Below are 16,204 nucleotides of genomic sequence, written 5' to 3'. Positions count from 1 at the left end.
TTGCAGGGAAAAGCTTGGATTATGTTTTTTACTCTTTTGTTTTAGAAAAAGAGCCCCGAAATTAATCTGTTAACCACGTTTAAATGAGGATTTCTGTAACAGAATTTCACACCACGCTCGGAGGTGCATAGTTTGTTCAGGGAAGCAGTGCTGAACACGAGAAAAACAATTGTTATAGGTATACAAGGTATTTCTGCCTGTTGGTGTGATTAATCCGAGTCCTCAGTGGTTGCTGAGAGAAGTTAACACCATTACATTGTATGATTTTGCTCACGGGAAACTATCACTCATAGTTGTTGAAATGTCACTCAAAATTACACAGAAAATATGAAAATATCGCACATAGCAATCTGAAACCTTGGCAGCTATGCCAGACGCGCGCACCCCACTAAGACTTCTCATCAAACGCCCCGTGGCACACCACCGCCCCCGCCAAGTAAAGATAGTAACACCCTGAACAACATTCTTGGCCCACATCTACACGCCACCGTCGACTTCGTTTCAACTCTGCCCCACGCTCCTCTTGAAACCCTCCTCTCTGTATAACCCTCTTTTGCCTCGCAAGCCCCGTTCAGGCATTCGACCCCACTCATCATCCCAAATCCTCCTCCTCTGATGTACCCTCCGACACTTACCCCTCTGCTGAGGGGGCCCAGGCCCCCTGGAGGTTGACCCCCCGCACCGCGGGGGCTTCAGGGGGCCTGTGTCAGGCCCCTGCGCCCAAGCCCAGATAGTGCCCTAGCCTGCCCTGTGCCATGATCAGGGATTACAACAGCATGCACTGCAGGCCTGACACAGCATGCACTGCAGGTGCAGAAACTAAAGTTAAACTACTGGACCGGACGGTAGACTCACCTGCAAACAGGGGCCAGGGGGGTACAAATAATTAAATTTTGCGCCTTGCTCTTTTTCTCTGCATGACGTCATTGACTCGTGACTGCCTCTGAGATCGATGCCTGCGGCCTGCCTCCTTGACGTCGCACGCGCACTTTGCACGAGCCCGGCCCCAATGCGCATGATCGCAAAATCGATTCCAGACCCCACCCTAAGGGGTGAACTAAATCTCGGCTTGCCGGCCGGCAGCAGCAGGTGCATTTAACATTTATTTAATACATTATTCTTGGGAATACTCTTCAAGCAGAATTATGCATTAATTATGCAGCAGATTTAGCTGCTACTGAACTCGGTGACGGTCACGGACCGTCAACAGGGCCAGGGTCCAATTCCAAACCGCCCCCCTGGCACAAAACCGGCCCCCTGGCACAAAACCGGCCCCCACCCCATCCAGCCTACCGGGGGATTGCCCGGTGCCTGGACTTACCAGTCCAGCCTTGGATGAGGTTTGATTTAACCGCATCGTTGCGGCGCATTTTTCCCTGCTGTGCTGGAATATGCAAAAACCCATTATTCATGACGAGCTGGGCTCGTCATGAGCGTGCGAGGAGGCTACCTCATGACGAGCCCAGCTCGTCATGAGCGTCGAAGGGGTTAACAAGTTTGTCGGGGTAGGTTGAAAAAACTGCATTGAGAGTTAGAATGAGTTTGTCACACCTGACGTATGAGAAGCTTGCAATTAAAATGGGGGGAGGGGAGGATGTGGCCTTACCGCTAGAGTGGTCTACCACTGCAGAACTGGGTTTGAGTCTTGGAGGCGACACTCACTATCCTGTGATCCTGTGATTCTGGGCAAATCCCTTAGAGCCAGATGAATGAAAAAACAGTTTTGTGATTTGCTAATTGTGAATCCTTGCAATTCGCAATTAGGAAATCGCAAACCGGCATGCATAAAAGTGTGTTGAACGGAGGAGGAGCTTAGCGCGCACCCAAGATGGTCGCGTGAGCTTAGAGCTCCCGGACCTTCGCCACCTCCACCGATTATCCTGTACCCTATCCTGACTTAGAGGACGGGTTCTTATTGGCGCGGCCCTGCTGATCGTTTCTCCATTTTCATACTTCGATTTGGACCCCGGGAGCCGGAGATATGGACTTTTGAACATTTCCGGCCTGCTCCATGGTACTGCCCCGGGCTTGGTTTCGCTGCCAGCCAGACAGTAATTGAACAACAACGGATCTTGCGATTCTCCCTTACCCGGTCTTCTACTTTCAGTTTAGTTTCTCGTGCTTAGGCCCCTTTGACTTTGCCTCGACCGCCCTGGTTTATTGCTCTCCACCTAACCAAGAAACACCGTCTGGCGTTCCGGCCGTTCACTACTCCTTGCCTGGTGGTAGGTCCTCATCTTATTCTCCAAATTGCTGCGGGCGCATCGAGTGTAGCCATTTTCACTAGGTCTCAGAATACCCTCCGGGGAGCACGACCTAAAATGGCCGCCAAGCCTGAGGGAGAAAAACGCAAGACCAAACCGGCACTCCGAGGGGGTCCCGTGCAGTCTAATGTTATGGACAGATATACCCTCGCTAAGGGCTCTCCGGGCGGATCGACTAAACCCCAGGCTAATGTTGGAGAAGACTCCCTGATGGGTGAAGATCTATCGTTGAGAGACGTCATGAGCGCCATTGCCGGGATGAAGGCCACACTGGGTCAACAGTATGAAGCCCTGACCCACAAGTTGGACACGGTTGCAATCGATGTTACCCTGATCAGGGATGATCTTGCGAAGACTAATGAGAAGGTCAAATCCCTCGATCTAAAGACATCTAGTCTTGTTACCGACGTCTCCGACTTACAGGCAGAGGTCGGTAACCTGCGATCCGCCCGTGACTACCTCTCTCGCCGCTTGGATGATTTTGAGGGCCGTGCACGACGGAACAACGTCCCTCTGGTTGGGGTCCCGGAGACGTTGGAGGCATCACCGGTGGACCTGCTGGTGGAGGACTTAGTCTTGAATCATCTAGCGCCCAAGGGCCTCAGCAAGTTTTTTGCAGTAGAACGTGCACATAGGATCCCGGGTGGCCCGCCTAAGCTGGGAGCCACTCCGCGTCCCATCATTGCCCGGAACTTTAACTTTCGGGACAGGGATGCGATCCTGCAAGCTTCCCGCCTATCTGGTCCTACGGCTTATGAAAACACCGCAGTTAGTTTCTACCCGGACTTCACCCAGCAGGTTCAGAAACAGAGGCTTGGATTCCAGGGGGTGAAAAAGTGACTGAGGAACAGAGATATGAAATATGCTATGCTTTTCCCGGCCCAGCTACGTGTGGTTTACAATGACCGAACATTTTTCTTTGATCATCCTGGAGCGGCAAGTGACTGGCTGGACACGCTGCCCCCGGGACGAGATCTATCTGATCTTTCGGGACACTCCGGTGGAGCAGAGGGTGGCCCGGTGGAGCAGGAATAGGGGGCGAAATCGGCTCCCGGACCAACGTATTGACTTTCAGCAGTGGTTTGAGGATATGCCACTATTGTTTGCAACATGTTGTCTGATTGGGGTGTGGGTGGGGGTTGGGTGAGTCTTCCTCCTCCGGGGTTCTTTTCGTAGAATAGTTGTATGTTGGGGCGACAGGCACACTGCAAGTTGGGGTGGCCTTTGAGTCTTATGCAGGGGTGCGGGGTGGGGGGTGTGATGTATGAGGTTTCTTGGGGGGGGTTGGGGGGGACAGTTCACGTTTCTTTGTTGTTATCAAGGCATAGTATCGATGATCTTCTGTTTTATAGTGTCGCGTCTGGTGTGGGGGGGATGGGGGTGGCCTCTGGGATGGGGGTAGGGGACTAAGGTTACTGTGTTGGAACGTTAATGGGTTGGGAGATAGAATCAAGCGGGGTATAGTTTTGCAGCTGCTGCGACGTTTGTCCCCTGATGTGGCTTTGCTCCAGGAGACGCACTTGCTTGGCAATACGTGCCTTGCAATGAATAGGCGTGGCTATCGTCTCATTGCGCACTCAGGTTTCACTTCTGGCTCCAGGGGGGTGGGCATTCTGATTCGAAACTCCCTCCCTCTTGCTGTTGATGATATTATCCTGGATGATAGGGGACGATACGCCGCCATTGTGGGGCGCTGGGAGGGGAGGGTTATCACCCTGCTCTCCGTCTACATACCGCCCGGTCTCCAGACTACTGCTTATGCCGACCTGGGAAGGGTGATCTTGGGATTCCCCGAGGGGTTGCTTGTGGTGGGTGGGGATTTCAACTCTGTATTGTCTGGGATGTGTGATCGTTACCCTCCCCGTGTACTCGCAAAGTCTCATTCCTGGTTGGGGGACTTCCTGGAGGCTCTGGGGCTTACTGAATGCTGGCGCCTGCTTCACCCTGTGCACTTGCAATATACCTTCCACTCTGGGGCCCACTGCAGTCTTTCGAGACTGGATTACGTGTTGATGCCCTCCTCCCAGGCCTCCTCCATAAGGGAGGTGAAACATCTTGCATGGGGTATCTCGGATCATTCCCCACTATGGTTGGTCGTGGACGCGCATGTGGGGTCGGAGGGTAGAGTGGCCCGATAAACCCGTGGTATCTCTGTGATCCCAAGGTCAGAACGGAACTAATTAAAACGATTGACCAATACTTTGCCGAAAATGTGGGTTCTGTGTCCTCCCCTGTCTCGTTGTGGGAAGCGTACAAAACTGTTATTCGGGGCCAGGCCCTTTCCTTGATCGGCAATGTTAAGAGATGTAGGCGGGAGGAGGTTGTCCGTCTTGAACATGAAATCACTGTTCTTGAGGGGGAGTTGGAGTCCGAGGTCACCCTGGAGAGGCTGCACCTTTTGGGTCTGAAACAACTTGACTATAGAGCGTTAGTGACTGACGCGGCGAAAGAGATGAGCAGGGAACAGCAGGGACGTTTGTATGATGTGGGAGATAAGGCAGGTAAATTGATTGCTTGGCTGGATAGGAGGGAATGTGCGACTCGGGTTGTCCCCGTGATTGTTGTTTGAATGACGTGCGTATCACTGACCCTGCTGATATTGTTGAATGTTTCGCTGATTATTTTCGGGAAGTGTACTCCCCTGTGTCCGATAGACCTGAACATGACTCCCACTCGCTTCTGTGCGATATCTCGCTGCCATGCTTGTCCGACCCTGAAAGGGATCTCCTGGAGGCTCCGCCTACGGTTGAGGAGATCGCGACTGCCATACGCTCGATTCGCTCGGGGAAGGCCTCGGGCCCTAATGGGCTCCCCATTGAGCTTTACAAGCTCCGTCCGGATGTGATAGCACCGTATCTACGGTCGATGTTTTTGGAATCACTGGGGACGGGCTCTCTCCCTCCTGACCAAAGATTGGCTTCCATAGTGGTTATTCATAAGGATGGTAAGCCACGTGACCGCTGCGACTCCTTCAGGCCCATATCTCTGATTAACGCTGAACCGAAGATCCTGGCCAAAGTGCTTGCCAATCGTTTGGTTTCGGTCATAGGCGATCTGGTTCACCCGGACCAATCCGGATTTATACCACACCGCAACGAACCTCCGGCGCCTGCATGGCGTCCGTGCGCGGGCGGAGACCCTGCGTGAACCGGCCATCTTGGCGTCTTTGGACGCCATCATGGCGTTTGATACGCTGGAGTGGCCATATCTTTGGGCGGTTCTCTCTAAATTCGGTTTCGGCCCCACAGTTATTGACTGGGTGAAATTGCTTTACGCTGACCCCTTAGCCCAAGTGGTGGTGAACGGGCGTGTCTCGACCCCCTTTGCTCTCGGTAGGGGAACGCGCCAGGGCTGCCCCTTGTACCCTCTTTTGTTTGCCCTAGCTTTGGAGCCGCTGGCGGCCTGGCTGAGATGGGAGCCGTCTCTGAGGGGCATTAGATGGACTCCGGAGTTTGAGGATCGTATATCCCTATACGCAGACGACATACTTTTGTATCTTACGTCGCCTCGAAAGTCGTTGATCGTCCTTTTCGACGTTTTGACTTCTTTCCGTAAAAACTCCGGTCTTTTCATCAACTGGTCGAAGTCTTGCGTCTATGTCCTCTCCGGCGGGGCTCCTCTCCTGCCTCGTGGCTGTCCTATCTCGGTGGAGCTAGAGGGATTCAAGTACCTGGGTATCTTTATCACCTTGGACCCTGTGCTTCGTTATGAACGCAATTTGCTGCCCCCGCTTCAGTGCCTCCGTGCTGATGTGACTGCATGGGGTAGGCTCCCTCTTTCTCCTCTGGGAGAGCGGCGCTATTTAAGATGATGTCGCTCCCACGGTTTCTTTATGCGCTTCAAAACACGCTTGACATTGCACCAGCCAGTTACTTTCGGGAGATTGACAGTCTACAAAGACAATTGATATGGGGGGGCCGTTCTCGTATTGCCCTTTCAAAGCTGACGCTCCCTTGGTACGATGGGGGCATTGCACTCCTGGACATTCGTCGCTACTATTGGGCCTCTCCGCTGGGGGCCATCAACCATGGCACTTACGCTCCTTTGCCGAACCCGGCTTTTGAGATGGATAAATGGCTACTGCCCGGTGGAGATTATAACAGGGCTCTGTACGCGAAATCTGCCGGCAGATCTCTCACGGGGCCCACTAAGACAGAGGTGCAGGTGTGGTATCGTGCTACAGCGGCTATGGGATGGGCTGACAAGCCGACCCGCGCTACTCCGCTTTTTGCGTCGGAAAAACTGGGCTCCCTCTGGAAGTCGAAGGGTTTTGATAGGTGGGATGTGATCGGTATCAGCAGGGTTAATGATGTATGGATCAAGGGTAGAGTTAAGATGTTTGAGGAGCTGAAAGTTGAGTACGACCTGAATGATAGAGAATCCTTTCGGTATGCACAATTCCGACATGCGGTCCTGTCTGTATTTCCCCTGGGTTCGGATATTACGGAGGCATCCCCGCTTGAAGATCGGATACTGGATGGACACGTCCCCGATAGCACGATCTCGCTCATATATAAAAAGTTAATTAATACCAGAATTGACCTACTGGATAGCCTTCGAGAGTTGTGGACTCATGATGGTCTAGAACTCGATGATGAAGACTGGCAGGCTGCGATCTCTTCCCCGAAGGAGGTGGCTATCCCGGCACTCCTCCGGTTTGTCCAGCTCAAAATTCTTCATAGGGTGTATGTGACTGGTCCACGTCTGGTACGCATGGGATTCTCGGCGGATGGATTGTGCAGGCATGGATGTGGTATGGTGGGCCCGTTTCTCCATATTATTTGGGAATGTCCTGCTGTGCTACGCTATTGGACTCGCGTGCATGAAGTTATGAGTGAGGTCACGGGTGTGCAATCATTGCCTGAAGCGCGGAGATGTCTGTTGAATGTCTGGGAGCCGAATGATTATGACCAGGCGCAGCTTCGATGGGTGACCTTGGGTAATATGATTGCCAAGAGAGACATTGCCCAGTTATGGGGCGCCCAGAGGCCACCGACAGTTCTGGTGTGGCAACAGAACATGGCCTGGTGCATGTTTAGAGAGAAGACTGTTTATGTTTCCCGTGGCACGCCCCGCAAATGGGGGAAAATTTGGACTCAATGGAACACATACCGTGGTGATATATGTACTCCCCCCGTCTGGAACTGGATACTGACCTGTCATCCTCCCAACCTGACGTTTCCTCCGCAGGAGTTTAGATGATTTGTTTGCTTCTTGTCTCCTCCCCCCCCCTCAATCTCATCGTCTTCTTCTGACATTTGATTTGCATATGTAACCCCCCCCAGCAACGAAGTGACACATTTGTATTATTTTGCCTTGCTTTTGTTTTATTTCTATGTTTCTTGTTATTTGAATTCAATAAAAAGATTTTTTTTAAAAAGTGTGTTGAACACTTTTTGCGACTCCTAAAGGATAGCAAATGACCTACCTCATGAATAATAATGAGGTAGGTCACAATTTGCGATCCTCTAGGAATCGCAAAAATCACGGTGGTGGTGGCCTGCTTGGGTCAGCAGAACACCATGTCTATGATTGCTTTTAAATAAAGCAAAACGTTTTTTAAATGCAGCCCGTTTTCCTTAAAGAAAAACAGGATGTGTTTCTAAAACAAAAATGAAAAGTTTTCTTTTTATTTTTTAAGAGTAGGCAGTGGTCCCCGGGACCACTGCCTGCTCTTAAAAAAACGCTGTAACAAACATTCACAAAGGGTAAGGGGTCCCTTAGGGTCCCCTTCCCATTTGCAAATTGGTTACCACCTATGGAAAGCATGGTGGTAAAATGCAAATGTTCTGCGACCGCATTTCAGCCACAAAGCATACATACCGATGCGATTAGGTACAAGGAACGGACGTTCTAAACACCCCCTTTATCCATTTTGCGATTTGGTAACAGGTTACCGAATCACAAAATAGGGTTTTCTGCATCTGAAAAGCATTTTTTGTGTTTGCAAACGGCCCGATTCTGCAAATCGGCTCATTTGCAAAGACAACAATGCTTGAGGACTGTGCCTCATAATCTCCCCGTACCGTACAAAAAATCAATGTGTCCATCTGTAATGAAACTGTTACTCATGTAAAGTGCTCTGATACCTTTGGGTCAAGTTTGCATTATATAAATCACTGAGTAAAAAAAAGAGACTTTTTTTAAAACCAATATAATCTTACCATAGGGGCCTGCAATTATTAAAAGAATGAATGAGATTGGACGCTGAGGAGGAACCATGAAGCTTAAGTTGAGAATAGCCATCAGTCTGTGAAACATATATTCTTCTGAAGTTATAGTAGCAGTTTTAAAATATGGGGGGTTTGCGAGATAACTTCTGGGTGTAGGCATGACAGCATGAGAGGCAGAAATATATCATGGACCTTGGGTTGGTGCAACGTGAAAAGATAGTGGTGAGTTTTTTCACTATGTTAGGCTGTATGCGACTGTTACATAGGTGGCAGGACTACTGTGATGCTAAGGATAAAAATCATATAAGAAAAAAGGATAAGAACTATTTTAGGGAGAGAATAATCAGAAGGAATTTAGTCATCACTTTTTTATGCAAGTTTGTGCTGACTGCACTTCTCTGGCACATCTGTGTTATCAGGGGTAACACATTCAATCGAACATTTATTTGGCGTTTATTGCATAGAGATATCAACAGTTACTAAATTGAAGAGCTAAGAAAGGGAATTAATATATGGTGATGAACCAATGGAAAGCATAAAAGATTAAGTGGAAGAGTCAGTGTTTCATGCTATAGTTTGATGAGAAATTCAGAGGTGGGATGAAATAGATTTCATGAATGAAGTTCTGAGTAGTAGACATATTTCCAAGTCAACAGTAATTTGTATAACGTAGGTCATTGCCTTGTTTGCACAACTGTAACTTGATATTATTATTGAGTGATATTTTTGACAAGTTTCCACTTGACCCATCAAGTACTATGTAACATTTTATTAAATGTAGTTAATTTCTTTACATGCCACTTTTCCGTACATTAATAAATCCATAGCAGAGCAATTGATTGCTAAATGCGAATGATTGCATAGAATTTCCCAGGGATCTCACAGGACAAACACACAGTACAAAATCAGATTTCAAGTCAAGGAGTGCCTCTCTATATGGCCAGACTTACAGTTTGTTGGCCGCCGCAGGCAGGTCAAGAAGAATCTCTTCATAAGGCTCTTCTTGAGAAAATGCTGCGTTAGATGACGGGTCCTTTAGCCTCGCTTCCCAGACTGATTCGGCTTTCAGCAGCATTTCTTCAATAAGCTCAGATGCAGCAATATCTGAAGGTCAGCAAAAGTAGAAAGATTGTTTTTCATTTTTACCAAACCCCTAACACAATCAAGGAAATTATCGAGAAAACGTTGTTTCTGTTGCATTTGGTGCACTGAATGATAAGTAGCTCTGCTGCTGCTCAAGACTGCTGACTCAAGCTTATGTAGATAAAATGAACAATCTTCCTGGAAGTGCTATTTAACATAGGGCAATAAACATAAGATCAATACAATAAGAACTCCATTAAGTTGAGAACCTTCTAGCAGGCATTTTAGATTTATGAACGCTAGCCTCCCTTAGGCTGTCAATATAGATCTTTAAAAAATAACACTCAATATATTTATCTATTATTTGCCAACACACCGTGTGTGATAAATATGCAGCAGGTGAATCTGACTCTACATTACTTTGTTAAACATACATCATACATATACATAAAATACATAAAATAATAAAAATAAAAACCGTTGTTGAGGCAGATTGAGTTGTCTTTTGCGGCCAGATATACAAAGCATTCTTATGGTCGCAAACAGAATGATTCGCAGTTTGCAACTGCAAAAATGCCTTTTTCAATGTACTAATTCCCTCTTAAGTAATGGTAAAAAAAACAAGCATTTGCAATGCAATCGGTCTCGCCTTTGGGACCTTATATGTATTTAGCTGTACAGCACATTAACCTAGGTGCTGAAAAATCTACTGTTCTTTAACATGGAGGGAAAGAAAGCACCAAACTGCGTGACACACCAGGTATGGGTATGCATGGAAATATTTCCTTTTAGCTGGAAATGGTATATTCCAAAGCTCTGTTTTTAATGTAAAAGCAGGGCCTTTGTTGGTCACATCACTGAAAATACAAGATTTAAAAAAAATATTATTGTCTACGGTGCTCGGGTGCTCGTGGAAGACAATTTATATGGACTTGAATCTAGAGAAAAGTGATTCTGGCATTTTACTGACCTCTGCTGGTCGTTTTCTATCAAGAAATTTAAATAGAGGCAGTTGCCAAAAAAATAGAAAAAAGAAAGTCCCTCAGCAGAAAGCAGTTCTGGTATTTTACTGACCTCTGCTGGTCGTTTTCTACCAAGACAGTTAAATAGAGGCAGTTGAACAGAAAAAAAAGTCCCTAAGCGGAAGCAGACAAGTCCTAGGGCTGATCTCCAGAGCCCACAAAGTACATACACATATAAGTATATACTAAAGTATATATACTAAAGTATATACAAGAGGTTTTGAATGCTCAACCTAAAAGTACTGATCCCTAAAATGGGATTGTGACCAACACTTCCGATTTGGGGTAGAGACAGCACATCTCATGTGGGGTTTGCATTTTTAGTTTCATAAACAAAAAATTTAATTTTCACTTTCATCCAGCATGTGTTAGTTGATTAAGAACCTTCTATGAAAAGTTGGTGAATACTCAGAAATGTTTAACTTTGGGAATATTCACCACCTTTGAATATAGGATCTCAAATGACATGAGCATGTGCATCACTGTAGAAATTCATCCCAAGCTGCACATTTTCAAAAGTCATGAAATCTGTGTTTGTAGAAACGTGCAGCTCCTCGTTCTGTCAATGAGGATCATGTTATCTTAAAAAATAAGAGAGTGTCCCAGACACCAGTAAGGACCGGGTATTAACAATATAAACAAAAAGAATTCCTTTCTGTATTGTTATGCTTCAAGTTGATGACCGAAAGGCCTACATACACATAATTCTTTACTTTATAATCAAAATTGTGACACTGATAATTATTACTACACAACAATTAAAGTTTACTTTAGTCTCTCAGATTTTTATTTGCTTGAAAAGATTTTTTTCTCCTTTTTTCTTTTCTTAAAAACATAAACTCATCATACAATTATTATATCTCGTGATCATGACCATGTGCTCTGGTACATCATATCATAATCTAGCTAACAATTCCCATTTACGGTCACTACCTCATAGTCACTGATCCTGGTACTTTGGTTACAATTCAACATAAATCATCATACATAAAATCAATTGATAAACATATTACATAAATGAAAACAAAAAAGTCCTTTGTCGACGCGTTTCAGTGCTTTTGCAGTGTTGTAACACCTTCCTCAGGACAGACGAGTTAAAAACAAGTATCTGCTTCTTTTTCTGTTAGTAAACTGTTGGTCCTTGTCATCAATGTTAAGGCCAATTGATATCGTTTTAGCTATCATGCATAGAGCCAATGAAATTTGGTCTGCAAAATTTAAAATGGGGAAGACTCGTGTCTACGATGTCATATTGTCATGGCTGCGTCTTTCAATCTGCGCAGACTATCTGCTAAAATCTGGTACACCAGATGCTTAAAACCAGGGAGACTCGTGGCTACGATGTCATATTGTTATAGCTGCGTCTTTCAATCTGCGCAGAGTATCAGGAAGGATCTGGTAAACCCGGTGCCAATAGCCTTAAAGCGCATCACTTTGTCCAGCTTATTATTTTTACGCTGTCCTTAGGTTTTAGAGTGATGATGTAGGTAAAGCGAATTCTGCCGGTCTTTTTATTGATGGCCCACTTCTTCTGTGATACCGTCTTTTCACGTTCAGATATCATCTGGCACAGTCCTGCTCCCCGTACTCGTTAACAGTTTTTGCTCAATATTGCTTGCTTTATGTGCGGAAATGAAAATGTGAATCATTACTATTGTAGTCCTCATCTCAGGAGATATGTGTCAGCACTGATATAAACAATTGCCAAAGTGAAAAATGTGTGCCTGCCTTTTGACGAGAAAGCCTGCCATGTAATCAAAGTTCCCAGTCCATGCACATGCGGTGACATGCATACCACATAGAACACTATATTGGGCATACACAACACAATACAACCACCACTTTTGTGAAAGGATGTAACAAATTATTTTCTATTGTTGATGGTTTTTTTTATGGCCCATGCATGGGCATAAATTCAACAAAACTACTGCGGTTGATTAAGTGACATCACTTTGACTCTAATTATATCATTGGCAATGATGGAAACATGATCTCTGGCCTTGATGACAGCACAGGATGTGAACTTCTAAAAATGTGAATAAATCTACAATACCATGTGTTGGATCAAGCCTTTCTGCAGGGTCACCCCAGATTTGAACCTTCTGTTGCTGAGCCCATTTTTGATGGCTTTTAGAACTTTTTGCACTGTACTCATGCCAATGAAATGCTCTCTCCATTAAACATGGTAAAATTGGCATACACCTAGTGGGTACATTTCATTTACTTGAAAGTCACTAGTATATGGTACTGCATATGGTATTGCATATTCCCAGTGCCTGTAAATGTAACGCTTATGGTGGCTAGAAGCCCTCATTGTGCCACCCACTAAAGTAGCCCTGTAAACCATGTCTATCAAGACAGTTTTAAACAGCCATTTTGACCTGGCAAAAATAAACCCTTTACTGGTCCTAATCCTTCCTTTTTAATACCCTTAAACTAGACACTAAAAGCTCATAGGGCAGGCAGCATGGTATTTAAAAAGTAGTACATGTGTAGTTAAGTTTTACATGTCCGGACAGTGAAAAACTCAATTTTCAATGTTGTGAGACTATCTCTTCCATAGACTAACAGTGGATTATCTTATTACGCTTAATACGTTATAACTTCAGTTTGGGTGCCGATGGAACAATGCTTCTTCCACTCAATGAACTTTAACTTAAAATTATATTTGATGGTAAAGTTGGGTTTGAAGTTACTATTTTGAAAAAGCCACTTTTTTGGAAGTTATCACCACAAAAGGGGTTAGGCACAAAGGACAGGTATCAGGTAGGGCCGGAATAACTATCAAATGCAAGAAAGGGACCTGACTCCTTCACAGCTTATGCTCTTTTACTTTAGAGCAACAATCAAACAATTGCCTTTTCTGTTTGAATGTTTTTTTATTTAACCATTCCTTTTTAAATTAATTTCATATATTTTAAGGGGATTTCAAATGCAACGAAAAGGAAACACCAATCTTCAAATCACATCTACAGATAATACTTTAAACAATTCATGAACGGCATTCATAGACAAACAATGAAGTGCAACATCATTATGTGCAATAATTCAAAAAACACCATTTTATATACACTAAATCAATTAACAAAAAAGGCAAATCTTAGAACTATCTAATGTTTCACACCAAAGAAATGCCTAACACAGGGAACACATTTATACGTGCAAGCTGGGAATAATTTTTCAGTCCCTGTGTCTTTGGTGTGAAACATTAGATTGATTGAAATCCCCTTAAAATATATAAAAATAATTTTAAAAGGAATGTTTAAATAAAGAAAAATTCAAACAGAAAAGGAAATTGTTTGCATGTTGCTCTAAAGTAAAAGAGCATAAGCTGTGAAGGATTCAGGTCCCTTTCTTGCATTTGTTACTTTTAGGAAGTTGGCATTTTTCTGCCTAAACAAAATGTGGCTTTCTGCCTGTGTTCAGGGACACATGACTGTGAATCACTCTCTGGTGATGTTTTGAATATTCATTCCAGGCGTGGCAACAAAGGACATCGGTTGTGGGACAGGGTGCTAACCTCTTGAGCAGGATGTCCTGGAGTGTTGTACTCAGCCTTCCTGAGCTTCAAAGGGTAGACCTAGAGCTTTCCCACTCTCTTCCTGACTTCTAATGGATGCCTGCCCTGCCATTGGTAAATGCAGCTCACAATTATGCCTGCCTGCCCTTTGTTACCCTTGACATTTGGGAGCCTTATATTTATTTTTTTATTTTTTTTATTTATTTTATATATTTTATTTATTTTAAATATATTATATTTCATTTCATTTCATTTCTACACGTTTGTTTTTCTGCTTTCTTGTGCCTTTTTTTTTCTGTGGATAAAAGTGCCATGATCAGAACTTCTCATCTGAATACTCACTGAAGTCTGAAGAAAGAAGACTGGACCTGCTTGCCTTGAGTTCATAAATGATGCCAAGGTCATTTGGCTCAGCTGCTACAGGGACACAACAAGCTTTCAGATGCCTAATGGCAACTGCAGAGCAGCCCAGCAGCAACATCACCTGCCTGATGCTGCCCTCTGCTGGAGAGAGTCCTGATCCCCAAGAGGGGCTGCTCTTGGCCCAGGACCCATGGCTGACATCAGAATGTACTCAACCTGTCACAAAACCTGAGTTCCAAGTCCAGAAGTTTTATGGCTGTTTGCAACTGCAAACAGGCTCCTCATGTCATGTGTACATGTCCATGATGTCTTCAATGCAAATCGCCAACAGCGACCTGCTCTTCTTGGTCGCTCCGACATCTAGCACCAATGGCAGCAGTCCACATTGACTGCTAACACAAATCTCCAGCGACTCTTCATGCCAAACAGCCTCTGTCCATGATGACCGACCTGCTCCTCATGCCTACAATGGTCTGCTTGCTTAGATCATGAACATGAAACACCGCAGCAGCTTCCCACATGGACTTGGATTCAGTGAAGTAATTACATCATCAGAATGAACCTGGTCCCTGTATCCGACCTGTGCTCCATCACAGTTGGCCTGAACTTTTTACTTTGACTCCGTCCTGGGGTAACAGATTCCCACAATTGCAAATTTGTGCTTTTTCGTGCTACTTTCAACTGAAAATGCAACAATTCATACCTACATTTCTATTGAGTGGATGTTTGTTATCTACATGTCATTTTATTTATTAAATGTTATGCTATTTTTCTAAATAAGTTTGGGAGTTTATTTTTAGATTGTGTTTTCACTTTATTCCTGTTTAGTGCTATATAAATATTTTACTTATTGTCTGCAGGTTAAGCCTATGTGCTTTTGTGCCAGGCTATCAAAGGGTTAAGCAGAGGTTTATCTAGTGACTTTTGTGGTACATCCTAACATGGATTGTGTTTATTTCAGTGGGCCTTCCAACTTTCCCAACTAATAACGCAAATATTTAAACTACTAGGGTAATAAAACAGCGAAAACCTTTCTAAAGCAATACAAATTCAGTTTTAATATATTACCTACTGGCGGTCGCCAGTAGGTAGTTATAGTTAAAACCTAGTTTCCATAGGAAATCCGCAACATTCTATTTGGAATAACTTTGGCGCCGGTTGACAAATCTTTGCGAATTTCCTCAAGAAAATGGCCTGCTCCGCTCCGCTCCTTCCCTGAAAGTTTGGGGGTGATTCGTACAGCAGGGGCCGAGAAAAAAGGGGGGTCCCAAAACATGTTTTCCCCATGAAATTTTCCATAGGACCTTTAGCCAGTGCTACAGCCCGAACGGCTGAAAGGAATTACACCAAACTTGGCAAAAAGGTAGAGTTCTGTTCGCAGATCATGCTTTTTGTTTTTTGGTGTAAATCTGTTCAGTAGTTCCTGAGTAAATCAAAAGTAAAATCATAGATATATATTGGAGGTGTTACGGTAAGCTTACTGTAAGTTTACTGTACTCTGTACCTTCCCGAGCACGAGCTGAATGCTAATTGGCTGTCAACTGTCTGTCAACACTCCAAACCAGAAAGTGTTGGCAGCCATTTTGTGCCTCGGTAGACTGAGGCACAAGAAAGCAGAAAAACAAAAGTTTTTCTGCTTTCTTGTAGAACGCAAAACGTTTAGAACGCAAAAAGGAGGCAGGGTAGAAACACCCTGACCCCCTAGGCCCGCTCAGGGGGTCCCACAAGGACTCCCAAGGCCCCCCCCCAATTTTTTGTTGTTGACAAAAAATCGCGGGG

General features: G+C 45.0%; 1 protein-coding gene across 1 annotated transcript in view; it reads right to left on the bottom strand.

Moving 5' to 3' along the window:
• Positions 1 to 16,204, bottom strand: part of MYO16 (myosin XVI) — a 2,830,569-nt gene that overhangs the window by 1,906,867 nt on the left and 907,498 nt on the right. The window contains exon 9 of the mRNA XM_078658257.1: positions 9,388 to 9,541. Coding sequence (XP_078514383.1) covers positions 9,388 to 9,541 — 154 coding nt within the window. The remainder of the gene's footprint in view (positions 1 to 9,387; positions 9,542 to 16,204) is intronic.

Source organism: Lissotriton helveticus, chromosome 8, assembly GCF_964261635.1.
Source record: "Lissotriton helveticus chromosome 8, aLisHel1.1, whole genome shotgun sequence".
Classification (NCBI taxonomy): Eukaryota; Metazoa; Chordata; class Amphibia; order Caudata; family Salamandridae; genus Lissotriton; species Lissotriton helveticus.
The sequence above is the reverse complement of the archived record's forward strand: the minus strand, read 5'-3'. Positions and strand labels throughout refer to the sequence as shown.